We start from the raw sequence: 27893 nt of genomic DNA, 5'->3' as shown, positions 1-27893 counted from the left end.
CCACCCACTCACTCATTCATTTATTTACTCAGCACAAGTTTACGGAGTCCCTACTATATTTCAGGCACTCTGCATGAAGGAGAGTCATGTGAGACCTGATCTGTCTGGCCTGGAGGTGGGAGATAAGGTTGGTATGAGACTATGTCCCCAAGAAAGTTAAGTATGAGGTGATTTCTGAAGGATGAATGGGGTTAACCAGGCCAAGGTCGTCGCTGGAGGGAGGCAGAGAATGAATCAGGTAGGAGACACCCTGTATAAAGGTAGTCCCTGGAAACTAGCTTGGGGATGTTCTGGGTCTTTTGGGAAAATCACTCTTCTAATTTCTCCAGTGACCTTTACCTGTTTGGGGCAGGTTCCTGAGCCCATTTAATTTCTCTCAAGTGGATCCTGTTTGCTTTAAGTCTTTTATAAATTCATTAATTTAACAACTGAGCACTTCCTGTGTACTTGGTGCTGCAGGTAGAAGGGAACAAATGGATACAATCACTGCTTTGGTGGAGCTTACATTCTATTGGATGAGACAAAAAGCAAATAAAATAAAATAAAATATATAATACATTAGCAGGGAATAAGCACAAAGAAGGGAAGTTAAACAGGACAGGGAAATAGGAAATAGAGTGCTGACATTTCTATTGGGGGGTGGTTAAAGCAGGGCTCCCTGAGAAGGTGATGTTCACTGTGAAATAAAATGCGACTAGGTATTCCGTCACCAAAACGATTTATTCCGGAAAAAGAAGGAACTGCAGTCTGGTCCATGCAGACATGATGAGCCACATGTACAAAGAAGGAGGAAGTACGTTACAGAGGGGAAGAGGGAGTTGGGGGGCTGTCACAACCACAGAGCTCCGTTGTAAAGGTAGGGTTCTTTCCAAAGGGCTCGCACCATGACACAGGTGTGACAGCTCTCCCCACCGCCCCTCCTGATTTCTGGCCAGGTTAAGCTCTCGCTCATGATTTTCTCCTTTCTGATCAAGATCTTTCTCTGAAGGTATTGCTGGTCAACAGTCAGGTTTTCCGATTTCTGCAGCCTTTTGTCCCTCCACGTCCAGAAGGACTTCTGGGTGTCGTGTCTCACGTCGGAGGGAAGGTGCAGGAATAGAAAACAGCTCGTATTCAGGGATAATGTGCAACAACAGGTGAAGAGCTTAATAACAAGAAGAATACAACACAAAATTTAAAACAACATGATCCACAGTCTAAATGGTGATGCTAAACTAGGAGTTCAAACCTGTAGGTGGTGAACTGAAGGTCATGATTGTCTCGGACAGATCCAAGTTCTTAACGTCAGATCCAGTAACCAGACAGCTTTCCCTTTCACGTTAGCTTGGAAAATGTAAAAGCGGGTGTTTTCCTTGTAAGGAAGAGAGAGAAATAGAATAAGAAACAACAGTAAGGAAAAGATTTGCACAGACCTGGTACAGTTGTTTTGGGAAAGTTGTCTCCTTCAGAGACCATCTGCGTCAATTTTTGACAGCTTTAACTTCAGGTCACAAGTCTGTGCTCAGTTCCAATGAGGTTTTGGTCCTTCTTCCCTCCCTCTCTCTCTCCCTTCCTCTTCCTTCCTTCCTTCCTTCCTTCCTTCTTTTCCTTCTTTCCTTCCTTCCTTCCTTTTTTGTTAATCCTCCTTCCTTTTGTTAATTTTGAGGATATTTTTCCCATTGCTTTTTAGAGAGAGTGGAAGGGAGGGATGGAGGGGGAGGGAGGGAGGGAAGGGGGAGAGAGAGAGAGAGATTTATTGGTTGCCTCTCCCCTGCACGTACCCCAATCAGGGTCAGGATTGAACCTGCAACCCAGCCCTTGATCCAGAATCAAACTGGTGACCCTTCAGTATGTGAGCCGACTCTCCAATCACTGAGCCACATCGACAAGGGAGGTGCCTTCTTTAAATGCAACACGTGTATCCAAGAGTTTACTCCCTGGAGTTTAGCAGCACAGGGGTTAGTCAACAATACTTGATAGGGGCCCTTCCAGCAAAACTGGAAGGAATCCTATATAATAAAAGGCTAATATGCAAAATGACCGAACAGTGGAACGACTGGTCGCTATGACGTGCACTGACCACCAGGGGGCAGACGCTCAATGCAGGAGCTGACCCCTGGTGGTCAGTGCGCTCCGACAGCAGGAGCGCTGCTTAGCCAGAAGCCGGGCTCACGGCTGGTGAGCGCAGCAGTGGTGGCGGGAGGCTCCTGCCACCACGGCAGTGCTAAGGATGTCCGACTGCCAGCTTAGGCTAAGCCATCAGTCCAACATCCCCGAGGGCTCCCGGACTGTGAGAGGGCACAGGTCTGGCCAAGGGATGCCGCCCCCCCCCCCCACCTCCCCGCCCCCGTGCACGAATTTCATGCACTGGGCCTGTAGTTATTATTATATTTTGGTGTGTCTTCCACTCAAAAGAGGTGGATCTGAGATTTAAAAGGACCAATGGCAATGCTTTTGGCCATAGTATTTGAATGGTCTCTATACATTTTGCCAATTGAATCTTAATAATGCAGTTAGTGCCTTTAACTAAACCTGAGAATTGAGGGTCATAAGTGCAGTGGAAATGTTGCAACATTTGGTTACAACAGTTTTGACAAGTCTGGCCAAACATCACAGACTTGTCAAAACTGATCAGTAGAATGGGTTCCTCCATTGCTATGGAGTTCCAGAGGGGCTAACTGGACTTCAGCTTTAGTCCAGTGAGAGAACATACAGATCATTACTAAAACATATTAATTTCCCCGAGATAGGGGAAGCTGTGTGAAATCTATTTATCAAACCTTGAGTAGCCCATTAGGCAATTTGAAATGTCTGAGAGACATGCAAATAGACTTCCCTGGGTTGTACTTTGGACAAGTGGGACAAGTGAGGTAGGTGCTTTTTATGGTCGTATTAACATTTCTTCACCAATATTGATTCATGAATGCTATCATTTTGTCAGTGGTTTAATGCATGTACAATAGTTAGGTGTGGGCACTTTAGTCTCAGGTAGGACTGGGTTGTTATTTGGCCTTTCTCTGTTTATCGAACCAACAATTGTTGGAGCCCTAACCAGTTTGGCTCAGTGGATAGAGCGTCGGCCTGCAGACAGAAAGGTCCCAGGTTCGATTCGGGTCAAGGGCATGTACCTTGGTTGTGGGCACATCCCCAGTAGGAGGTGTGCAAGAGGCAGCTGATCAATGTTTCTCTCTCATTGATGTTTCTGACTCTCTTTCCCTCTCCCCTCCTCTCTGTAAAAAATCAATAAAAAAAATATATATATATGTATAAACAATTGTTGGATTTCCAATTTTACTTTTCTTTTTCTGAAGCCAATTGCTGGGCTGCTTTGACGAGTCTTTCTAAGTCAGGGGTGGGGAAAGTCCAGCTCTCAGGCCACTTAAGGCCCTCGAAATCATTTGGTGTGACCCTGCTAAGGCATTAGGGGTGAGTTAATTAAATGTTTGAACAGCCAAAACCGGTTTGGCTCAGTGGATAGAGCGTCGGCCTGTGGACTCAAGGGTCCCAGGTTCGATTCCGGTCAAGGGCATGTACCTTGGTTGCGGGCACATCCCCAGTTGGGGGTGTGCAAGAGGCAGCTGATTGATGTTTCTCTCTCATCAATGTTTCTAACTCTCTATCCCTCTCTCTTCCTCTCTGTAAAAAATCAATAAAATATATTTAAAAAAAAAAATGTTTGAACAAATATACAGGCTAATTTTTAAGTTGATAATTTTGTATGGCCTGAGAATGATGCTATAAATATCCAAATGGACCTTGGCAGTAAAAGGTTCCCACCCCTGTTCTAAGTTATCAGCTGGAAATATCCCCTTGGACCATGACAGAGGTTTGACTGCTGCTGGTTCCTTTAAGGGCAGCATTCCTTGCAGGAATGTCATCACAGCGATTTTCTTTCTCTTCCAGAGAGTCACGATTAGAATGCCCTGGGGTCTTAATAATAGCTAAAGCAGCAGGTACAAGTATAGCATGCAGTAATTCTTGAATGTACAGGACATTAAATTTTATTTCCACTGGATGTAAGAAAGCCACGTTGTTTCCATAACATTCCAAAGTCATGAGCTATTGCGAAGGCATCTCTACTGTCATTATAAATGATGGCCGTTTTGTCCTTGGCTGAATACGAGCCCGAGTGAGAGCATATAATTCAGCCTGCTGGGCTGAAGGAGCCAAAGGTAAAGATGCTGCCTTGATGACTTCAAAAGGGGTTACAACAGCATGACCAGCGTAGTACCTTCTATTTCATTTTTAAAATGTGAGCCACCTGTAAACCATGAGTAGCCACCTTTACCCAGAGGAGTCTCTTGCAGATCATCACAAGGGGTCTGGAGGTGATCCATCCATATCCAAGCAATCATGAGGGGCTTTGTAAGCATCACAGGAAAAATGAGTAGCTGGAATAAGGTTATTAAACATGAAAGAGTGAGAAAGCCAAAAGGAAGGTTTGTTTCCCAGCAATACACCACATTGTTATCCCTCAAAACCCTATTGATGTGAGGAGCACTTTACAAAAGGACTTTATAGAAAGCCAGGCAACTAACTGCAGACCCTGGTGTGATGAGAATTCAGGAGGGCTTCTGCATGGGGTGCAATGATGGTTAAAGGGGATCCTACAATTTCCTTTATGTCCTCAACCAAAAGGACAGTGTTAGTAATGGCTCTATGGCAAGGGCAGTATCCCTATGCCACAGGGTCCAGTTGCTGACTGGAATACCCTAAGGGCCTATTGGGTTACTCATGTTTTTGGGTGAGTAACCCAAGGGCATCCATTCCTTCATATATATATATATATATATGTATATATATATATATATATATATATATATATATATATATATATGTATATATATGTGTATATATATATGTATATATATACACACACATATACATATACATATATATGTATATATGTGTGTGTGTGTGTGTGTGTGTGTGTGAGAGAGAGAGAGAGAGAGAGAGAGAGAGAGAGAGAACATTTCTAACAATTGATATGCCCCAAAACAGGTGGGTTTATTAAACTCTCCTTTAAGACTTTAAAAGTTATGTTGTCCTGTTCTTCCCATATAATTTGGTCAGGACTATAATTCTTAGTAAAACATATAGAGGTTTTTCATCAGAGAGAGATTTGGGGCCCGATTTTGGCAATAGGCAGTTAGCCCAACAAAGCCTTGGAGTTGACCCTTGGTTTTAGGCCTTGGGAAACTTAGGACACCATGAAGCCTATCTGGATCCAGTTGCAGTCCTCGCTTCAATATTGGACGTCCCAAATAGTAAACCTGAATTTACACGAACTGCAATTTTTCTTTAGAGATTTTATACCCCTTGAAAGCCTAAAGTTCTAATAGGCGGAGGCTGGCTTCCTATGAGGAGAACTTGGGGGAAGAGCAAAGGAGCAAGGTGTCCACATATTGCAACCAAGTAGAACCATTAGGGGAAATTATATCATCCAAAACAACCTTCAGAACTTGTGAGAAAGAAGAAGGGCTTTCCGTAAAGCCCCAGGGCATTACTGTCCCAGTGAATTGTTTCCTTCCCAAGTGAAGGCAAAAAGGTATTGGCCAGCTTCATCAGCGGCAATGTTAAAGAATGCACACTGCACAAATCAGTTCCAGTAAAGAAGGTGCTTCCAGTTGGATGGATGTTAGTAGTTTATGAGGGTTAGGAACAATAGGGTTTTGAGGGATAACAATGTGGTGTATTGCTGGGAAACAAACCTTCCTTTTGGCTTTCTCACAGGTAAAATGAGAGTGTTACAGGGACTGAGTTAATCTATTATGGGCTTTATACCTTAAAGAGCCTCTTTACTTAATGGGATATGGATTGGGAAGGGGTTTTGAAGAATCTATTTGAATTTTGATAGGAGGTGGTGGTGCACTGTAGATCTTGCCAATATCACTTGAAGATTTTGTCCATAGAGAGGATAGCAGTTTGACTCTGTAAACTTAATTGATCAGTGCTCCCAGATTCAGCTATAGCGTCACCAGAGATCGAACAAATAAAAGATGTTGAAAGATTATTTAGTTCACCTGAGTGGTTATTTTAACAGCTACTGTCAAATTCTAGGATTATTTCCTCCTTTTGGGAGAAAGAAATTCAGGGATGATACTTCTCTAGGAAGTCTTGGCCTAATAAATGAATAGGGAAGAAAAACTAAGGAGAAAGAATGAGTATCTTTCAAAGGGCCTAGGTAAAGAGGGATAGGTTCAGAGACAGAACCTGTTAAAGTGTATTTGAAATCCCTACCATTTGAACTGTTTTAGTAGTCCAAGGCAGAGGTTGGTGCCAGAAGGACAGAGATAGATTCATTACCAATCTGAGGAAAAGCTTCTCCAAACTGATTAAGAGGCAGGGCTGGGAAAAGTCCCTGTTGTCCCATGAAGCCCCATCATTGGGGTTTAAGAGACCCCGGGAAGGCTGGTGAGAAGGCTGAGGATACCTGAAGTGCTGAAATTTGCCACAATCCCTTTCCCAGTCTCCTCGCTTTTTGCAATGATAGCAGAAGCTAGGAAACATTTGGTTTTATATAGGGGCCTTCATATGCCAGGTCTAAAAATTAGACATCATGCCAATCTTACTTTTAAATAGCTCATATAGAGTGCGAGCAATCTGATTGGCCAAATTAACCAAATCTTGGGTGGACATGGTTTCCTACGTCATCCTGATCCTTTTAGCCAAAAGGGAAAGGTATTGGTTCAGCCTCTTAATAAACAAAGACTTATCAAAGGTTACCCAAGTGGAATCAACATCCGAAGGAAGGCCAGAATTTTCCTTATAAATGATCTAAAGTCAATTATAATAGTCATGAACAGATTTGATAGACTTTTGTGAGCAAGTCTGAATCCTGCTCCAACCAAGAGACTTTTTAAAAGCTGCTGTTATTGCTCAGTGAAGTTCTTAAGGAAGTCTCGTAGCTTCTTTCCAAAAATCTCAACCTTTCTAATGCCACAACCCTTTAATACAGTTCCTCATGTTGTGGTGACCCCCAACCATAAAATTATTTTCGTTGCTACTTCATAACTGTAATTTTGCTATTGCTATGAATCGTAATGTAAATATCTGTTTTCCGATGGTCTTAGGCGACCCACAGGTTGAGAACCGCTGCTGTAGAGCATAAGAGAACCGCTGCTGTAGAACCACTGCCTTAGGGGATTCTTTAACCATGGCTTATAACTCAGCTTTAGTCCAGGGGACATGAGGTGTATTAGGATCCTCAGAGAGCTTAACTTTAGAGACATACTGATATGTTTAGAGGAGGAGGAAGGGAGCGAAAGTTCAGAGGAAGATGGCATCAGAGGTAAGGCAAGGAAGCCAGATAGTGGGAAGCCAGATGGCTTCTGAGGTGAAGCTTGGAAAAAAAAAAGGAGTTGAGGGGAAGGGCAAGACAGCACAGGAAGTGAAGATCATGAGGCTTCAGAAACCACCCTTTCTCTCTTTAAAAGTTCAGTAGCCCCAGTTAATTCTAAAAGTTTACTTTGTAAAGAGGCAACTTCAGATTCTTGGTACCATTTGGAAGCCTCAAAATACCACTGGAAATAGGCATTCCATTCATCTTTGCTAGTTTCAGTGATAATATTATCCAATAGGGTTTTAAGAAAAGTAAGTTTGGGAATTTCAAAGATTCCCTATGGTGCCCATTGATATTCTGAATTACTTTTGGTCAGATCTGCTTATTTAGTTAAATATGAAGAGTGACCATGGCTTTTAAACATGATTTCCGTTTCTGGAGACGGAACAGTCTTGAAATATTTAGATAATGGAGATCCCATTGTTTCAGAGACTTTTCTCCAGTGCAAGGGCCCCAAACAGCCTAAACAACTCCAGCAACCTGCAAGGTTAGATACCGGCCATCTCACGGTAGAACACCCTGATCAAGGGGGGTGGGGCGGGGAGAGGTCAGGCCAAAGTTAAAAAGCCAGTTGTAGTAGAACAGCCTGATCTCAAGAGATCCAAGTCAAAGACTGATGAGACGCAGCTTGCATTGGAGCAGTCGGGTTCCAGACGGAACCAGACCAGAGCCGAGCCTCAGTTTCTGGGGAAACAACCCCGTTCCAGATGGAATCTGTCAGAAAGCGAGTGCAGTTCCGAGAAGCAGCCTGGTACTTCTGGGGAGTCAGGCCAAAGTGCCAACGGAGCTCACAAATGAACAAACAAACAAGCAAGGCCCTTTAACAACAACAACAAAAACCCTCTAAAGAGTTTCTGAACAAAGTCCAGAGAGCTTCAGAACATAAAATCAGAAGCTGGGTTCCAGACCAAGCCTAAGCCTCCAAGCCAGAGAGCAGTGAGCCCAAGTGGCTCTGTGGGGAGCCAGCTCCTGGTTGCTCACCTGCTCTGAAGCTGTGCGGGTTACTACTCTGCAATCCCTATGCGCCCCCAAAAGGTTGACCATGAAACAAAAGTTGACTTAGGTACTCTGTCACCAAAAGGATTTATTCAAGAAAAAGAAAAAATTGCAATCTGGTACATGCAGACATGATGAGCCACACATACAAAGATGGAAGAAGTGCTTTATGAGGGGGAACAGGGAGTTTAGGGAAGGGGCTGTTACAACCATAGAGCTCTGTGGTACACGTAGCGTTCTTCCTGTAGGGCTCTCACAATGACATAGGTGTGACAGCTCTTCGCACAGCCTCTCCTGATTTCTGGCCAGGTTAAGGTCTCTGTCATAAATTTTAACAGTTAATTTAACATTTAATAAAACCGCGAAGGAGGTGATGGAGCCATGTAATTTCTGGGGGAAGAGATTATACAGGCAAGAGGAATAACAAGTGCAAAGACCTGAGGTGGGATTGTGCCCGGTATGTTTGAGGAATCACATGGTGGCCAAGTGTGACTGCAGTGATGTGAGCAAAGAGGGAGAGAAGAGGGTGAAGTCAGAGGTGTATTAGGGCCAGAACCTGTAGGGCATTGCAGGCACTGCAGGTGAGAACCACTGAAATGTTCTGAGTCAAGAAGGGACATTGGCTGACTCAGGTTGTAACAGGAGCATCTTGGCTGTTTTTCAGTTTCCCCCCAGTTTTATTGAGATATAATTGCCATACATCACTGTATATGTTTAAGGTATATAATATAACTAGAGGCCCAGTGCACGAAATTCATGCATGGTGGTGGTGGGGGCGTCCCTCAGCCCAGCCTGCACCCTCTCCAATCCAGGACATCCCTCTCACAATCCTGGACTGCTGGCTCCTCATCACTCACCTGCCTGCCTGCCTGGTCGCCCCTAACTGCCCACCCCCCCGGCCAGCCTGGTTGCCCCCAACTGCCCTCCCTGCCGGCCTGGTCACCCCTCATGCCCCACCCCCACCCCCCCGGATGGCCTGGTCTCCCCATGCAGCCTGCTTGTTCAGTCATTTGGTTGTCCCTCACTAACTTCCCTGCCGGCCTGGTCGTAGGCAGCCATCTTGTGAGGGTGTGAGGGTTAATTTGCATATTACCACTTTATTATATAGGATGGTTTGACTTATGTATATTATGAAATGATTACCAAAATAAGTTTAGTTGGCATCCATCATATAGATACAATAAAAAGAAAAATATTTTTCCCTTGTAATAAAAACTCTTAGAATTTAACAACACTCCCATATACCATACAGCAGTGTTAGCTGTAGCCATCCTGTTGCATATTAGATCCCTAGTACTTATCTATCTTATAACTCTAAGTGTGTACCTTTTTGTTGTTGTTGTTAATCCTCGCCTGAAGATATTTTATTCCATTGAGTTTTTTAGAGAGAGTGGAAAGGAGGGAGGGAAGCAGAGGAGAGAGAGAGAGAGAGAGAGAGAGAGAGAGAGAGAGAAACATTGATGTGAGAAAGACACATTGATTGGTTGCCTCCCACATGTGCCCCAAGCAGGTCGGGGATCAAACCTGCAACCCAGGTATGTGCACTTGACGGGGAATTGAGCCCCCAGCCCTTCAGTGCACAGGCCGATGCTCTAACCACTGTTCAGAGCCCCCACCAGCCAGGGCAGAAGTTTGTACTTTTTGACCAATTTCCTCTAATGCCCCTCCACACCCCCCCCCCCCCTGCCCACTTCTGGCAGCCACAAGTCTTATCTATTTTTTCTATGAGTTTGTTATTGTTGTTTTAGATTCCACATATAAGGGGGATCATTCAGTATTTCTTTTTCTCAGATCCCATTTCTGACCAGCCATGTGCCTAAGCCTCCTTGTGTGCTGAAGCTGCTATGGATGTGTCTTTGTTTCCAAGTTCCTTCTGACATTTTGGTATGGTTTTCACTTGGGATGGGGAACACTGGGCTGAAGTGTGTGAGGAGTGAAGGATGGATGGTATGCAGGGCAGATGGAGAAATGCCATGGATGTGCCAGGCTCCCACCTTCATAGAGACAAGTCAATGAGTTACTGAACCCTCCAGACCTCTGTCTCTTCTTGTATAAAAACTGGTGAATTCTACCTGTTCTGCCAGTGCTGGCCAGGGCTGCCATAAAGTTTCAGACAGTGCACAGCATCTCATCACCATCCTCATCCTCAACACGAGTCTCCTCTAAACCTGGGCCAAGCCTGGGTTTGGCTGCTGGGTTTTACCCACAGGAGCTACTAGCACTGACAGGTGCACAGGGAGGGCTCCAGGATCCAGGGGGCCGGCATGAGCATGAACTCAGGAGCCAAGACCCACATCATTTCAGAGTCCTAGCAATGAGTGTCTGAGTTCCAGCTCTAGCAGTGTCCTCAAAGAGGAGCAGGGGAAAGCTCCCCAGCTCCCAGGCCAGGAGGGGGAAGGATGTGAGCTTCTGCCCACGTGTCCCCGGTTGTGGTTGTCTGGAAGATGCCCTCTCTGCCTCCCCCTCTCCTCTCCTTACCAGCTGCGTGGCCTGGGGAGGATCTTGTGGCCTCTCAGAGTCGTTTCTTCGTCTGTAAAATGCTTGGCTGAGGACCCAACAGCAGTGTGGGTTAAAGGACACAGGAGGGTGCCTGGCACCCTCAGCTCACGTGTTTCTGGGGCAAATCACTCTGAGCCTCCCGCTTCCTCTCTCGCAATGGAATGCGAAAGCGTCCCGGGATTGCTGCGGACTACAGAAGACTGTGAAGCACTGCCCACGGTTCAGGAAAGCGCCCCAGAGTAGGGTGCCGTGGATGTGAGGCAGGGACCAGCAGGCCTCCACCAACTTCTTAGACCGCCCAGGTGGCAGCACAGCCCCCGCGCACCTTCCAGGGGTAACTGGGATTCCTCAGCGGAAAGACCTTACCGCGTTTCTCCAACGATACGTTCCCCAAGGCCAGTGCCCTACTTTATCTGGCGCTCAGCCGGAAGACACGGCGGCCCGGACGGGGCTGCGGGTGGGAGCGGGCTGTCCTGGACAGGGCTGTGTCCCCGGTTCTCCCCCCGGCGCCCACCCTCGCGCCTACCGCACTGGGCGTGCATTCTCAGGGTTTCGCAGGTCCCGAGGCCTGTCTCACCTTCCCCCCTGGGAACCCAGCTTTAGAAGCTGACCCCCGCGGACCCTGCGAGTCCACGGCCAGGGGTGGAGGCCGGGATGTGGCCGGGGGCCTGACGCCAGCGGCTGGGCAGCTGGCTGGGGAGCGCGCGGAGCCCGTGGCTCTGCGACGAGGAGCGAGCGCCGGCGGTGCTGCGCCCCTGGCAGCCCGGGTGGGGCGGGAGGCGGGAGGCGGGAGGCGGGGCCAGAGGGGGCGCATGACGCGCGGCGCCGGCCAATGGGGCGCGCGCCCGAGGCCGAGCCTCCTGCGAGCCTTCGCTGCGCCCGCGGTGTCACGTGAGCCGCGGGGAGTGAGCGCCCAGCGAGCGGCGGCGGCCGCAGCGACTCGCGGGCCCGCGGGCGAGTGAGCGAGAGCGGCTCGGCCCGCGGCCGCCGTGGGACCGGGAGCCAGCCCGCTGCCCTCAGCCCAGCCCGCTGGGCCTCAGGACCGCCGGGGCCTGGCCGCCGGCCGGGCGTGAGCCGAATTCAGGTGGGAGAGGCGCGGCGAGGCCGGACGGCCGCGTGGACGCGGCCCGGGGCGCTCAGGGGGCTGACTGGGACGCGGGGGCTGGGGTGGTCCTGGACCTCGTCTGGGCGAGTGGCCCGGCGCCCGCGCCCTTGTCCCAGGCTCCTCGAGAGCGTCCGAGGAAATGCCCGAGGAACGGGCACATCCTGCGCGCGGGCCGTGCGGGTCGGACCAGCCGGTGGGAGAGTGAACCCTGTTGTCCGCGGGCACTTTCCCGGCGCTGGTCCGAACCGCCGCCTCGGCGCCTGGCCCCTCGTATCTGCTCGCGCCGCGCCGGCCTGCCCTTCCATATGGCGGGCACCCGGCGGGGCCTGGCGAGCGGACCGGGGAGGCGGACGTACCGGCCCGCCGGGCCGGGGAGGCGGGGGACGGAGGGCCTGGGGTGGAGGGGTTACTGTCGGTCAGCAGCCGCGGCCTGCTCGGGAGGGGGCGCGGGCCGAGGGCGCGGTGCTCGGCGGGCAGCACTCCGGACCTCCACCGAGGGGTCTGGGCGGGCTCCCAACCCCTCCTTTCCCACGCGCATTCACACGCGCACACACACACGCGCACACACACAAACGCACACACGCACACACGCCCGGGCACCGACGCTGGCTCCACGCGCGAGTACGTCGCGGACACACTCCCGTACTGCCACACCGGCCGCCGCGCACCACGCCCGCACACGCACGGCCACACGGCACGCGCTCGCACCCTGTCGCGTACACTCGCTCCGCTCACACGGCTCGTACTCCCACTCCCCGCTCAGCCTCCTGGCCTGTTGGGCTGAACTGTTAGCAGAGCGATGGCCGGGGACTGGCGGGGGCGGGGGCAGAGAAGAGGCCATCCCCTCCCTCCCTGGCCGTCCGGTTCCCTCTTGGCTCCCCACTGTGGTGTTCCCTATGGAACCCCTTCCTGACCCGTGCCGCCCTCCCTCCCCACTCCACTCGCGGGCAAAGAGGGGCTTGCTCGCCCAATCCCAGCAATGGGGGTTGACAACATGACCAAATGTCTGAACCCCTCAAATCATGTCCCCTTCTCTAAGGACCGGGTGGCTTGTGGGGCTCTCCGGACACCCTGCAGGTGCGAGGACGCCCGGGCTCGTGGACTTTTGGGGCTGCCGGCTGAGCGGATAGCCCAGACTCTTATTTTGAAGGGCGGCCTCGTCCGCCACCCCCCTTGATTTGCACGCTGACCCAATGGCAAGCCCTTGGCCGGCGCTGGGCTTGTTATCAATTACATGTTGTTCCTGCTGCCGCTGTGTCCCCGGGAGGATAAACAGCAGGCCTGGCGCGCCGAAGGGGGTAGGGGGGGTAAGGGGCGGAGTCCGGTGGACGGCTGGGGACGGTGCCCGGAACAGTGCGTCCCCTCCCCGCGCGAAGCCTGTGCCCCTGGCCGTGCCACGTGCTTGCTGTGTTTTAGGGGCCTGAGCCGACTCAGCCCTGGCGTGCCCTTTTTCAGATGCCCTCTCCTCAGCAGTTCCAGAGCCCCTTCTAGGCTCCCAGTGTCTCAGCGTCCAGCCCAGGCTGCTCAGCCCTGCATTACTACACTGCTGCTTGACCCTGGGGTTCTACAGCAGGTCTCATTCTACCCTCCTGACCCGCCCCCCTTCCTTCCTGGCTCCCTTTCAGCAGCGGCCTTTCACTCCCTCAATCAGCAAAGTTTGCCAGGTCCTGTTTTACACTGGAATACAGAGGTGGACTGAATGAACAGTCAGAACGGCTTATATTCTGGTGGGGAGGTAGACAGAAAATAAAGTACACAAACACATAACTGAGATAGTTTCTGGCCTTGGCAACTGCTAGGAAGAATATAACATGGGATGATGTACTAGAGAATGGTTAGGGGAGCCCCCACCCGGAGTGACTTCTGAGCTGAGATTGAAGTAAGTTACTCCTATTTGGAGTACTGGGGAAAGAGGGATGCTCAGAGAGGGGGCAGCCAGAATAGTGGCCCGAAGTCCATGAAGTTGGTGAGCTTGGTACACAGCTGGTGTGGAGCAGGTGGAGGTGAGATGTGGGTGAGATGAGCAGGGCCCAGGTGCTGGGTGCTGGGAGAGGCTGGGTCACATTTCCTTGGGAAACTATTGGAGGTTTCCTCCCACCCTATCCTACTGTACTTACTTATTTCTCTCACTCTTTTTATATAATTTTACCTGTGACTATCTCAGTTTATATCTAGAAAAGGAAGGCCTCCTTTAATAAGAATCACAGTACCATCATCACACTTAAAAATATCAAGACAAATTCCTTGATATTATGGAATATTCAGTTGGTGGTCACAATTTAGAGGAGAGCTTAAGTGGGCAGGAACATGGTCTGATCTGCTTCTTCCCACCAGTCCCGGCCTCTCCCGGGTTCCAGGAAGGCTGGAGTCCCCCGCATTCCTTAACATCACAGCAGAGGGACAGAAAGATCGTATGTTCCCCCACTTGGAGGCTAATCTTAATGGCTGGTACTGACCATGCCCTGTGCTCATGCCAGCCCTACAGTAAGTGCTCATCATATGATAGGTAGCTCATTGGACTCTTAAAGCAAGAGAACTAGGCACTGCTGGCAGCATCCCCACCCAGTAAACCAAGACAGGCACAGAGACGTTGTGCCACCTGCCCAAGATCATCTGCTCAGCTGACATATTGCACAGGTAGGACCATAGCCCCCTGTTCAGAGGGTGGGGGTGGGGGGCAGGGGTGAGGGAGGTGTAGGGCCAAGTGTGAGTTCTGCCCAGCCTCGTTGCCCTTTATATTATCTGGCATTTTTATTCCTTAAGGCACCTGATTTGGTGAATAGAGTGTATTTTAAAATACCCAATTTTAAGTCCTTAGCTGAGTATTTCGACTAAAAGCCAAATGTCCTGGTGAAACTTCCCAGAAGTGCAGACTTGCCAAGGGCATCCACCTTGCCTTGTTTCCTGGAGCTCTGAAGCTTCCCTGATCAGTTTGGAACTGAGGTCAAAGGTCCTGAGGTCACTGGGAACACGAAACATGGGGAAACTGAGATTTGGGGAGGACTTGCCCAAGGTCACAGTTGATGATGACCAGCCTTGGGAGCTCTCTGCCCAGGGCTGGGCCTCTTGACTGTTGGGCAGTGCTGGGTGACAGGCCCAGTTGAGGTCCTGGTGACAGAGCATGGGGGTGGGTGCAGAGGTGATGTCAGGCAGCAGAGAAGCGCTGGCTTCAGGTGCAGAATATCCCCAACCTCAATAAACATCCACTCATGATCACTGGGTGGGGACAAAGGTCCACAGAGGTGGCCCCATCACAGCCTGACACTGTTGACTCTCCTTGGACACCAGATCTAGCATGGCCTTCAGAGGACACAGCTTTCCCCTCTCCTCTCTGTTGACATTCTCTGAGCTCCTCCTGGGCACCAGCTGCCACACTGGGAACTGGGGACACAGCGGACACCCTACAGCCCAGCCTGCTGTCGTGGAGAGCATGGTCTAGTTGGGAGATAGGAGTTAGCTGGGTCTTCCCGAGGTTGTGAGTGCTCCATGGGTGCAGGCCAAGGGGGTCTTCTCTACGGGCCTACTGGGCGGTTGTGAAGTCACATGAGGTAAGATCTGGGTCCACCTCTGCTCCTGTGAGTTCTCCCAGGGACAGAACCTCAGTAAAATGTCTGTTTTATCAGGCCTGTCCCTCCTCTCCTTTCACAAAGGAGGCAGCCAAGCTCAGATGGGTTTGAGAGCTTGAGGGTGGTGAGCTGCCCGCTTCAGATGGGGAAACAGGGCCTTGAGGGCAGGCACAATGGGTCTTTAATTTTTTGCCACAAACTAGAGTTGCCTAATTAAAATATAGACTGTCCAGTTAAACTTGAATTTCAGATATAGTAATTTTTTAATATAAGCAAGTCCCATCTAATATTTGGGACATACATTACAAATTAAAAGTTGTTCATTTTTTAAACTCTGAAATTCAAATTTAACTGGGCAGCCTGTATTTTTATTTGCTCAATCTGGCAACCCTACCCAAGCCCCAACAACACAAGGGTCAAAGGGCAAATGGCCATTCTTCCCCACTCTAATGAGTCAACAGGAATGAAGCTGAGGTCAGATGTCCTCAGAAATGCAGCAACTCTGAATAACTGGACAGGGTTCTTGACCTTGGCTGTTCCAAGGTGCAGAGAGCCTCCTCACATACCTTGCTTGCTCACACGCAGTCGCAGTCATTCACAGACACACGTGTGTCCCTTTCCAGAATTATTTTGGAAAATACATTTGAAAGCAAAAGTGCCCCAGGTTGTGCAATGGGTTTGGGAGAGCACTCTTGCAAACTGGTGGCGCAATTTCAGAAAACACTCTTGCAGAGAGAGTTATCCTGGGGTATGGATGGAGGCAGGATCCAGGCATTTGGCAATGGGGACTGTGAGCAGGTGGGGGGGCGGGGGTACAGGCCCACGAGATGGCAGGTAAGTGTGCTGTCCTGATCGGCGCTCTGTTGTTCCTCTCCACAGCCAGCAGTGGCACGGCCAGGCCAGCATGGTGGACCACTTGCTTCCAGTGGACGAGAACTTCTCGTCGCCGAAGTGCCGGGTTGGTTATTTGGGAGACAGGCTGGTAAGCAGGCAAGCGTACCACATGCTGCCCTCACCCCCCTCGGAAGATGACAGTGATGCCTCCAGCCTCTGCTCCTGTGCCAGCCCCGACTCGCAAGCCCTCTGCTCCTGCTACAGCAGTGGCCCGGGCGCTGAGGGCCAGGACAACATCTTGGACTTCCTGCTATCCCAGGCTACGCTGGGCAGTGGTGGCAGCGGCAGCATTGGGGCCAGCAGTGGTCCTGTGACCTGGGAGGCCTGGCGGAGGGCACCGGCACCTGTGAAGGGGGAGCATTTCTGCTTCCCAGAGTTTCCTGTCGGTGACCCCGATGATGTTCCAAGGCCCTTCCAGCCCACTCTGGAGGAGATTGAAGAGTTTCTGGAGGAGAACATGGAGCTGGGGGTCAAGGAGGCTCCAGAGAGCAACAATAAGGATGTGGAGGTCTGTAGTCAGCTCTCAGCTGGGCCACACAGGAGCCATCTCCATCCTGGGTCTGGTGGGAGAGAGCGCTGTGCTCCCCAGCCAGGTGGTGCCAATGCGGGTGACACTCAGGGCCCAGGTGGGGGGCCTGCACCCGATGGCCCCATCCCCTTGCTGCTGCAGATTCAACCTGTGCAGGTGAAGCAGGAATCGGGCACAGAGCCCTCCTCCCCTGGGCAGGCCCCGGAGAGTGTCAAGGTAGCCCAGCTCCTGGTCAACATCCAGGGGCAGACCTTTGCACTCCTGCCCCAGGTGGTGCCCTCCTCGAACTTGAACGTGCCCTCCAAGTTCGTGCGCATTGCCCCTGTGCCCATTGCTGCCAAGCCCATTGGGTCAGGACCCCTGGGGCCCGGCCCCACCGGCCTCCTCATGGGCCAGAAGTTCCCCAAGAACCCGGCGGCAGAACTCATCAAAATGCACAAATGTACTTTCCCCGGATGCAGCAAGATGTACACCAAAAGCAGCCACCTCAAGGCCCACCTACGACGGCACACAGGCGAGAAGCCCTTTGCCTGCACCTGGCCGGGCTGTGGCTGGAGGTCAGTATGAGGGGTGACAGGCTGGGTGGTGAATGCTGCCCCTTATCTCTGTTCTTCTGGGTGTGCCGCGAAGGCTGATTTCTCTTACATTAGGTAAGACTGATTAGGAAGGGGAGAGGGGTGTGCTGGGGACAGTGCCAGAGCTAGCAATAGCTGCTCAGAGGTTTGCTTGTCCCTCCTGATCACTAAAGCCAGAAAACAACAGGTCTCCTGGTAAGGTTTGCTGGGGCTTGTGCTGAGAGCGAGGGGGCTGAGCCAGGGCAGAAGGGCTCTCATAGCATAACAGGGACAGTTGAGAATGATGGGGCCTGGGCTGTGTGCTAGATGGGGCTTTGACCATGTGTGCACTGTTCCCTCTGCCTCGCAGCACCCCAAAGGGTAAGTGCCACCCTTACTCCCATCTTACTGCTTACTGCAGACTGAGGCTCAGACTGGCTAAGTAACTTGCGCAAGGTCACACAGCTTTGTAAATGGGATTTGAACCCAAGTGGTTATATTAGAGCAGTCACATCCTGAAAATGCTGTTTCCCAACCAAAGGGACCAGCTTCCCTTACAGAAGTCCCTGGGCACATGGGTTGGGCCAGGCCCTTGTTCCCATGGGAGACCTAGAGGTGTGTTAGAGAAGCTGTAAAAGCCAACCACAAGGGAGGACCCAGCTGGGTGTGCTGACCGAAAGGTGGAAGGCTCTACTCTGTGTAGCATGGCGGGGAAACCAACTCTCAATGGACGGGGCACTTTTTACCCAGCCCTCAGGCAGCATAGCTGGATGGGACCCCAGTGGAGCTCCCTTCCCTGGCCCCAGGTGCTGGCTCACCTTCTTTGGGAGAGCATGTCCACCTTTTCCTGAAAAGCAGGCAGCCAGCCAGGAGCCCAGCCAGGAGCTCAGACGCTTAGGGGTGCCACAGCTGGGCTCTCCCCAGATTAGGATGCCCACCCTGCTGGAATCTCTGGCCTGCCTGGGAGGGTGGCTTGTTCTACTGGCACATTCCTGGGTTTTGCTGATGTGGCTGTTGCTACATGTGTGAGTGTGTGAGAGAGCGATGTGGCATGTCCCATCTGTGTGCAGAACTGGATCTTGCAAGTGGCTGTATAACTTTGTGTGCACATGTGTATGCATCTTGCTTTTTTCAGGCGTGCCTCTGCTGCATGACCATGTGTGTACCTTGTCTATGAGTGTGCATCCATGTTGGTGTGGCTCACAGGGAGCCGTTTGCAGCTTTTGTTTTTTTGACCAGACTTTTGTCTGAGAGTTCCTGAGAGTGGTCTCAGGGTGGGAGATGCCACTCCTGGAGTCCTGGCTGGCCCAGGACAGGAGCTGTGACTGGAATGTTTGATGTGATGCTGGCATCCCCTTTCCATGGGAGTGCAGAGGTGACCAGGGAAGGGACTTGTCCCAAAAAGCATCTTGGGTTATGGAGGCCCTTCCTGAGTGCAGGCACCCTCCACCCCAAGGCCCCGAAGGTGCCAATCAGCAGACCCGCAGGGCTTCTTCCTGTGAGAGCCTGTGTTCTAGCCCCACCACATTGGGTGTCAGTGCTGGTGCTGTATGCCTTTGAGCCTCGTGCCGCACTCTGCCAAGTAGGACCTCGGGTACAGGCGCACTTGCAGGGCAGCTTGTGAGGCCTGATGTGGTGGTATGTGTGTAATGTTGGGTGGTCAGAGCTTGGGTCAGGGAGGAGACCATAGACATGGGGCTTTAGAGGCAGGTACTCCACTACAGAGGGAAAGGTATTGAGGTGCCTGGTGGCATGGTTTAAAGCCCCAGTCCTGGTCAGCCTCCAGCTCGCTGTGTGCCCTCGCGGTGATCCCCCTTCCTAAGCCTCAGTTTCCTCATCTATAAAGCAGGGGGGCCTACTCACTGCCTCTCCTTACCAGGGCCAGGGGTGCTCAGCAGTGCCCCTTTCTCATTGGTGGTATTGTCACTCTTAATCCAAGATCAGAGTCTGAGAAGAGAAGGTTCTCTGCCTGGCCTTCACGTGGGTGGTACCCCATCTCAGAGGCACCCTGAGACTTAGAGGGACTCCTCTTGGATGCATTCTCCTCTTGGTGGGGTGCAGGGCTGGAGAGAGGTTGGGCATTTGGCTTGGCAGAGCATCAGTCTGACTCTTATGATGGGCTCATCTTCCTGGGCGCGGTCCTCTGGCTGCTGTTGACTGTTGGCAAGTGTCCCTTCCATTTGGGATAGGACTGGGTGGGACCATAGAGGAAAGGTATGGTCCTTGGTCAAGGCTGCCCAATTGGTCCACTCCCACAAGAGGAGGGGACCTGTCTTCTAGGCTGTCTCAGAAAGCAGACAGGAACCGCAGCCCAAAGTGCATCTTAGGAGGCAGATCTCAGCCCCGACACAGTGGCATTATGAGGTAGTGAGTTCCCCATGGCAGGAGGTGTACAAACAATAGTGGGATTTATGGAGGGAATTCAGCTCTGCCACTCTTTAAGCCTTGGCATTGTTCCTCTTGCTCAGGATTCACTCAACAGTGAAAGGCATGGTAGGTGTGTGGCATGATGAGGTCCCTATGGAGTCGACCCTGGAGCCATCCCTGCCTCCAGCCACTCCTAGGGCTTCAAAGGGCATCCCTACCTTCTCTCAAGCTCTTCCAGAGTGGAGGTCACACATGGCAGAGACCCTGGGAGCCTAGCACGCTGCTTCTCAGGAGGGCTTTTTCTCTGAGAATTTGAGCGTACCAGTTGGCCTTCAGGGATCCTCACACCCCGGGGATGTATACAAGACATGCATGTCCCTTAAATGTGGCCATAGCCTTCATCTGAGGGTCAGAGGTGAAGAGAGCCCTTGTAGCAGTTGGACAGGAGGACAGACCCAGCTTTGTGGCAGCTTGGTCTGGACAGGGCAGGAGAAGTGATGATGATGATGATGATGGTCTGGACAGGGCAGGAGAAGTGATGATGATGATGTTGATGGTCTGGACAGGGCAGGAGAAGTGATGATGATGATGATGATGATGATGATGGTCTGGACAGGGCAGGAGAAGTGATGATGATGATGATGAGGAGGAGGAGGAGGAGGAGGTATCATGTTTATTGAGCAGTTACACTCTGCTAGGCACTATTCTAAGGTCCTCAGAGCTGGAATCCCCTCCACGAGTTATACTTGCTTGCATGCCTCCTGCCATGGGGGACTCATTACCTCATGAGGCTCTTCTGGCCTTTATGTGTACTTTGGTTCACTTAAGCACCATCCAAGCTTCTCATTCTGGCCCACAGGCCCACATAATCTGTTTGCCGATCTCACCTTTGCAGGCCACGCTCCCACTTGGACCTCAGCCCTCTCTGTGCCCTCTCTTTCCAACGCTTTTTCCCCAGTGGCAACTGTAGGTGGTCTTATAATGGTCTCCGCTTTGTTTTGCACAGGTCACAGGCAGTAACTCACTGAGTCCTTACAATAGCCTTGGAACATAGAGACATCAATATGCATTTTACAGAGGGGGAAATGGAGGCCCAGAAAGCCTGCAGGGACAGAGCTAGTGAGTATGGCTCTGGGTGCACCCCCAGGCAGTGCCTCAGCCTCACCCTGACCTGCAAATAGTATGGCAGGCATGCCTCTCCCACCTGGAGACACCTGCAGTCATGGGCTGGCTTTCCCCTCATCTTTCTCTGTGCACCTGGGATTGTCATGGCTGGGTGTCCTCTCTCCCCCACAGGCCCTCAGCCTTTTCAGGTGGTACACCATGGGTGAGGGAAAAGAGCTAGCAATAGCAGCAGTGATAACAGCAGTTCCTGATGTGTGCCAAGCACTGCTCTGCATGCACCCAACACAGTAACTCATGTAATGTTCCAGCAAGTCCGTGAGGTATGCCTCAGTATGTTGTCCCCATTTTACAGAGAAGGAAATGAGGCACAGAGCATTTAAGTAAGCTCTCCATGGTCCTATGAGTAAGTGGCAGAGCCAGGAGTTCACCCTGGGCTGTCTGCCCTCAACCCCCCACCCCCAGACTGAGGATCTCTCTCCAGCCCCTTCTGCAAGCCTCTAGTCAGGTGTGGCCTGCTAGTGTTGAGAGGAGCTCCACCTGCAGCTGGTCTTTGGAGTGGCCCCCTACACGCTTGCTTGCCTCCCCACTCCCAAGACTGCCTCTCTTCTTCTTGCTGGGTCTGGTGAGCAGATTCCTCTTCCTCCTACCAGGCCTGTTCTGGCCCTGGCACTGTGTCCTGTGCCCCACCCTGTGCACCTTTGTGTGATGAACAGTATCCCTCCCTGCACTCCTCTCCCCCATTGTCACTTGCCCAGGTTACCAGCCCCCGCTTCCTTCTGCTCTTGGTCCTGAAGCCAGTGTTCCCTGTCCCTTCCCCTCTTGTGACATGGTTCTGGCACCCTTGACAGGGTTGAAATCAGACTTTCCCTATTCCAAGCTAACCATCTGGGAAGTGGCTGCTTGCCTGCCTTCCTAGAAGTTTCCTTGCTTCACTCTCAGACACAGGCCTTCTTTGTTCCTTGCAGCGGAACGTCCTGTTCCAGAATGGCCAAGCAGTTCTGTCCAGAAAGAATCCCTTCCTGCTGCAGCTAATATGAATATTAATAACTTTCACCCCCCCCCCCCCTTGTGTGGCAGGTACTGTTGTCATCCCCAGAAGACACAGAGGCCCAGAAAAGGGGATTTGCAGGCCTGAGGCCAGAGCCAAAAGGTGGCAGGGACAGCATTCAAGCCCAGTGGTCTGGCTCTCTTGGCCTGTGTCACTGCTTCCCCTACTCGATGAGGCATTCTCCGACCCATCCCTGCAGTCAGCTCGGCCTCCAAGTGTGGCTGGGCAGGTTGTGCACTGCACAACGCCGGGGGGTGCCATTCCCATTGGGATCTTTGAGACTTGACTATAATCATGGCTTTCTGGCTGATGGAAGGGGTGCTTTGCACAAAGGTGTTGTGTGTGCCAGTGGTAGTGCTGACATTATAAGCTGCTCAGGAAAGTCACCTGGACCTCTGTGCTTCCCTGTCCTGCACCCGGTAACACAATTCACAGTAACCACCCACACAATCAAGGACCTTCCCAGAGGCCAGGCGCTGTGCTAAGCTCCTTGCTGATAATAGGAGTTCACAATTGTTGGGTGATTGCCATGTGTCAAGCACTGCTGTAAACACTTGTCGCCTTTTATAGTTCTCTGAGGCAGATCTGTCACTTACCTGGCTTCAGGTGGGGAAACTGAGCCTCAGAGAGCTTGCCAACTTGCCCATCTCAGCCACTTGTCCCCTCCCTCTTTGTGGTCCCAGGTCTCTCCAGTGCTGCTCTTTAGGACAATGTGAGTAGGGCGTAAGGCAGGGATCTTCTGAGGGTTCAGTTCCTAGGGACAGTACCTCTCAAATCACAGGACCCTAAGGCAGCAGGGAGCGGGCTTGCAGATGGGGACAGCTTCTTCTCAGACCTGGCTTTCCCTTGGTGCCCCATGATGGCAGGGACCCTGTGGTCCTGTGTCACTGCCTTTGGCCTCTGAGAAAAGTTTTGGAAGGTGGACAAGAATCCCAAGATTTTCATTAGATAATGAGAAAACTGAGGCCCAGGATGGTTCTTAAGTTTGCTCAGGACCACATAGGGCTCCCAGTCGGGTGGGACCTGAGCAGATCCTGCTGTTCCACTGCTGTGGGACCCCTGGCAAGCCTCTTGTTCTCTTTGAGCTCTTACAATGTGATATTGTCAGTCCCATGGGGCTGATCCTGGCTCCCTGGAAGGTGCAGGCACGCCCAGTGCCTGGTGTCTGGGAAGGCTCTGGCACTGTCGATGGCATTTCCTGTAGCTTTCTGCTGCCCCCTGCCTTGGGCATGCCCACCTGCTCTGAAGCTGTATGTCCAACTCCAGCTGGAGGCACGTGGCCCTGGCCCAGGAGCTCAGGTCCAGGCTCTGACTGCCAGAGCCCGTTGATGCTGCTTCCTCCCTGGCACAGGGCTCCAGTGGCACATACCTTCTAGCCAGGCTCTGGGGGTGTGGCCAGGCCCTCTGTGGCCACCAGGGTGGCAGGATACAGCAGGGAGCTGTTTCAAGACCTTTGCGCAGGCCTCGGCTGCTCTGCCTTACCTGTGACCCTAGATCAGGCCCTCATCACTCTGAGCCTCAGTTTCCTCATCTGGAAAATGGGCCAGTTGGTCTTCCTTAATTCTGAAAACATGCTGAGAGTATTTCTCTGTACTCACCACATTTGGTGCTCTGGGATGGGGATAGAAGAAACCTGGTCGTGCTCTAGGGGCAGGGCACCAGGGACAGCCAAGCCAAGCTGAGGTGCTTATCTTCCCTGCCTCTGGGCCCCGCTCCCCATCTGTGCTCAGGCCCTCCTGCTGTCCACCTCGGCATTCCCCAAGATTTGTCCTGCTGGGTCTTCCTGTTCCTTGGCAGGCTATAGGATCAAGGCCTCCATCCACAGGTCAATGCCAGAGGTGGGCCATCACCCCCCACCCATTGGCTGGGTTGGGGACAGCTTTCCAGGGGCACCACCTAATCTACCTCTTGCTGTGTGGCCCCAGGTCCAGGAACGGGGCTGTTGGGTCTGGCACTCCTCTGAGTGTGTGCAGATGTGCATGTATGTGTTCACATAGGTATACATGTATTGTGTGCGCACATGTGCATACATGTGCGCACAGATGTGGAGTGGGTGACATGTATATATGTATGAGTGCGCACACGTGTGCAGTGTACCAGTGTCCATGACATGCACACAACATGTGGCATGTGTGTACACACATGGGTGTGCTGTGCACATGTGTATGTGTGTGAGTGTGTGGTTTTGGGCATGCATGTGGGTGCATGGATAGGACTTGAGAGGACTGTCCCTATGACAGCTCCATCCTCCTGTGGGTGCCTGCTCTGGGTGCCTGCTGTGTCCACACTTTCATGTAAATGCACTGACTGGGCGCCTACCATGCACCAGGTAGACGTGTCTTTCCTCATGGAGCTGATGGTCTAGTGGCACAGACTGACACTCATCAAAAAGTAAGAAATGGATTTAAAATTGCAACAACTGTGGCAGGGGCCAGGATAGAGGTGCATTGTGTTGTGGGAACCTAGAATGATGTAGTCGTGGAGGGCTTTCCTGAGGAAGTAACATTTGAACTGGGCTCTAAGGGATGGGTGGGAGGGAGCAAGGAGAAGGGGAGGACGAGCATTCTGGATAAAGGGAACAGTATTGCAAATGTCCTATGTCAAGAGGGAACAAGGACAGTCAGTATAGGTGGAGCACAGAGGAGGAGAGTATGTGTGTGGGGAGTGGGGATGTGAGGGGTGAGGAGAGCCTCAAATCCCTGACATCAGTGACAGCTGTCTAAGCCCTGGGGTCCAGTCAGTTCTTACCTCTCCCACTAGTGGCCTCTGGGCTATGGGAACACTTGCTCCTGGACAGACTGGGGCCAAGAGAGGGAGGTGGCAGGGGAACCATTTAAACTCTCAGAAGTACCTTGTAGAGGTACAGTTTTGTTTGGGGACATCTTAGGGGGTCCAGCTTTCAGGAAAACTGGGTCCAGGAATTGGGTGGGGCTCTTTTTTTTTTTTTAATCTTTACCCAAGGCTATTTTTTTCTATCAATATCTAGAGACAGTGTTGTTGTGGGGAGAGAGAAACATCGATGAGAGAGAGACAATTGATTGGCTGCCTCCTGCAAGCGTCCCTGCCAGGGCTGGGGAACCTGCCACCGAGGTTAATGCCCTTGACGGGAATCGACCCCACGACCCTTTAATCCACAGGCCAGTGCTCTAACCACTGAGCAACCAGCCAGGGTGGGGTGAGTCTCTTTAATGGAGGCAAGGGAAAGGAGTCAAGAATTCCCTGCTCAGCTGGGGAAAGACACTTCTCCTCAGCCTCACTTTCTCCTCTAGTTGGGCTTCCCAATGTAGACCTCCACGGAAGCCCCAAGTTCTGGATAGCTTCAGTTAGGGCAAGCTGATACCACTGCACGCCAGAGGGGGGCGGTGTTTGGGGTGGGGTGGGGTGGGGTGAGTGGAGAGAAAGTCAGATCTCTGGTAGGCTTGAAAGCCTGTCCCAACACCTACCAGATGCGGGAGAATGGCCTGCTGTGCTGGCAGAGCCTTTGATTTACATGGGGAGGGGGCTCGGGACAGTGGATTTTCACCATAAATTTAGAAGCACTTGGGTAGCTGAAGTACCCTGGGCTGCCCAGCTGGTGGAGTCCTGGGGATCCACTGCTGGCCTGGGTGTATGTGTTTGGGGGGGATGGGGGTGGTTGGGGCAGGGCGGGCCAGCCTGGCCTCACTGATTGCTGTGTCCCTGTAGGTTCTCCCGTTCAGATGAACTGTCAAGGCACCGGCGTTCGCACTCAGGCGTGAAGCCCTACCAGTGCCCTGTGTGTGAGAAGAAGTTCGCGCGGAGTGACCACCTGTCCAAGCACATCAAGGTGCATCGCTTCCCCCGGAGCAGTCGCTCCGTACGTGCTGCCAACTGACCCCCCACCTCACCCACCCACACAACCATTACCGCTACCACCTGCTTACCCCATCCCACCAGCCCCATCAGATCGTCCAGATTGCCCATATATTTTGTAGCAATAATTTATTTGCCTCCTTCAGAGAGATGTGACAATGTTGCCAACCCAGCAGCCTGGGTTGGTATGAGTAGAGGGGGGCTGGCCTGGGAGGCAGGAACCCAGAGCCCCCCACCTGCTGCCTTTCCTGGGGAGACCCAGCCCCTGACCCAGGAGGCCGGCCTTTGTGCCTTTGCACCTTCGTGCCTTCCTGCGCCGCTGTCACAGGCCTCTGCCGCAGTGTCTGGGGGCCTGGCCCTTCTCCCACTGGGCTCCCTGCTTGGGCCAGGGCCAGCACTTTATTGCCCGGGAAGATGAAATGTGCAGTTTTGAAATGTCTGTTCCCACAGGGAGCCACACGGGGGAAAAGGAAGTAGGCCAAAAGTCCTGGGCTGCACTATGGTGTGCAGGTGGTTTTGTCCAAATGCTTTGCTCAGCCTGCATACCAGAAGGTATGGCAGGGCTGTTAGGGGTGCAGGACCTGGCCTCCTGGTGGCTACAGGATTGGGGTGAAAAGTCCCCCCTCTGGGGGCTGACAGTGCATGTGCTTCAGTTAAATGTGCAGGGCAGGCAGACAGATGCAGGCTAGCCCCGGAGCATCTGCACCCAGTGTGGCTTATCTCCTCGTCCTGGTTCCAGACACCAGCCTCCAGAGTCACCTTTTGGGAGGAGAGGGGAACAGGCTGTGTAGCGAGTAGAAGAAGCAGATAAAGCCCCCCAATCCTTATTTAGAAATGCATTCCTCATTTTGTCTAGAAATTAATATCAAATGAACTAGCTTGTTTTGATAGGTTTATTTCACATCCTATGAATGTATGTAAATAAACTGTACATAGGTACATCTACATAAAATATCTTTTAATAACATCAGCATTTGTGTAAATTTGAAATTTTAAAAATCTATAAAGCTGGTGTATATATGTTACAATTATGTATATTTTCTTTGGTCCTTCATAAAAATATATTTACTTTGCCAATAAAAAGAAAAAAGAACTCAATAACTTAATGATATTCATACACTGTTTTCCTCTGCTCTGCCAGGAAATGGGGTAATCTGGGGGCCGAGTCTCAGGGGACCATGAGGTTTATACCTGGAAGGAAACAAAGGCACCTTTGGGGTTAAGCCCCAGGCCCCGCCATGCAGGGTTCCCACACAGCCCCACCTCCAGGCTGGCTGTTAGGTTTCGCTTATTCCAGTATCCCAGAAGGCCAGGAGTGCTCTCTCTTCTTCTCTACACAAATCCAACCCTTATCCCAGCCTCACTTATGGGAAGCCACTGCAGGCCAGGCCAGGCCCATGGGAGTCACTACTCCTCTGATTTACTGTTGGAGGCCCTTGCTCGGCACTTTACACTTTCTGTGCAGCCCATCGGGTATTTATTGTGCACCGGCTGTATGTTTTGTGCAGATGTAGGGGGCAGATCATGCTCCCGCCTGAGCTCCCCGAGGAAATGGCATATTACTTCCCACATGCATGTGTGGTGGTAAATGGATTAGGACTTCAGCCACCACCTTCACCCTCCCCAGCTGCTCAGAGCTCTGGGGAGACAAAGCCTTCAAAACTCCCGCAGATGCTTGAGGGCTCTCTGAGCACTTGCACAGTTGGGATTTGGACCCATCCACACATCCTGACAGGCTGGGAATGGGTGGGGAGTGGGGCGGGACCAGAGGAAGGAGAAGCCCTGAGCTAGCCAGGTGGGTAGGGAAGGTGGCCACAGTTCTCCTATTGTGTGAATTAGTAGGTGAGGACCTTCCAGAGGTGATTGTCTACCCAGCAACCTGATACAAGTCAGAGCAAGTGTTTCTCAGTGACACCCTCAGAGACTTGCCCTGGTCCTGGGGAAAGGACTCGGCCTTATGACCTCTGTCCTTTGCCCTGACCAAATATACCTTCTATGGCCAAACAGGCTTGGGTAAGTGAGGCATGAGCATAGCCTTTCTTCATCCATAAACAAACA

General features: G+C 51.8%; 1 protein-coding gene and 1 long non-coding RNA gene across 4 annotated transcripts; one reads left to right on the top strand and one right to left on the bottom strand.

The window, feature by feature from the left end:
* Positions 1-707: 707 nt before the first annotated feature.
* Positions 708-11599, bottom strand: LOC114229597 (uncharacterized). Its single transcript, XR_008557709.1, has 3 exons — positions 11394-11599; positions 10796-10862; positions 708-1351 (listed from the first exon to the last, which is right to left on the bottom strand). It is a non-coding gene; the product is annotated as an uncharacterized LOC114229597 (long non-coding RNA).
* A 121-nt stretch (positions 11600-11720) lies between these two features.
* Positions 11721-26930, top strand: KLF15 (KLF transcription factor 15). 3 transcript variants are annotated; one of them, XM_054724271.1, is made up of 4 exons: positions 11721-11900; positions 14428-14558; positions 16367-17467; positions 25689-26930. In XM_054724271.1, the coding sequence occupies exons 3-4, from the start codon at positions 16392-16394 to the stop codon at positions 25855-25857; spliced, it is 1245 nt and encodes a 414-aa protein (XP_054580246.1). In that variant the 5' UTR covers positions 11721-11900; positions 14428-14558; positions 16367-16391; the 3' UTR covers positions 25858-26930. The 3 variants fall into 3 exon arrangements, with proteins under 3 accessions (XP_054580246.1, XP_008157715.2, XP_027994497.2); XM_008159493.3 differs by lacking the exon at positions 14428-14558; XM_028138696.2 differs by lacking the exon at positions 11721-11900 and having other exon boundaries at positions 13377-14558.
* The last annotated feature ends 963 nt before the right edge of the window (positions 26931-27893 follow it).

This window comes from Eptesicus fuscus, chromosome 12 (genome assembly GCF_027574615.1).
Source record: "Eptesicus fuscus isolate TK198812 chromosome 12, DD_ASM_mEF_20220401, whole genome shotgun sequence".
NCBI classification, from domain to species: Eukaryota; Metazoa; Chordata; class Mammalia; order Chiroptera; family Vespertilionidae; genus Eptesicus; species Eptesicus fuscus.
The sequence above is the reverse complement of the archived record's forward strand: the minus strand, read 5'-3'. Positions and strand labels throughout refer to the sequence as shown.

Bases quoted from the DNA above. Each gene is read 5' to 3' on its own strand.
- KLF15 (XM_008159493.3), top strand. From the start codon at position 16,392: ATGGTGGACCACTTGCTTCCAGTGGACGAGAACTTCTCGTCGCCGAAG. The intron at 17,468-25,688 runs GTCAGTATGAGG...GTGTCCCTGTAG, and splicing joins TGGCCGGGCTGTGGCTGGAG to GTTCTCCCGTTCAGATGAAC.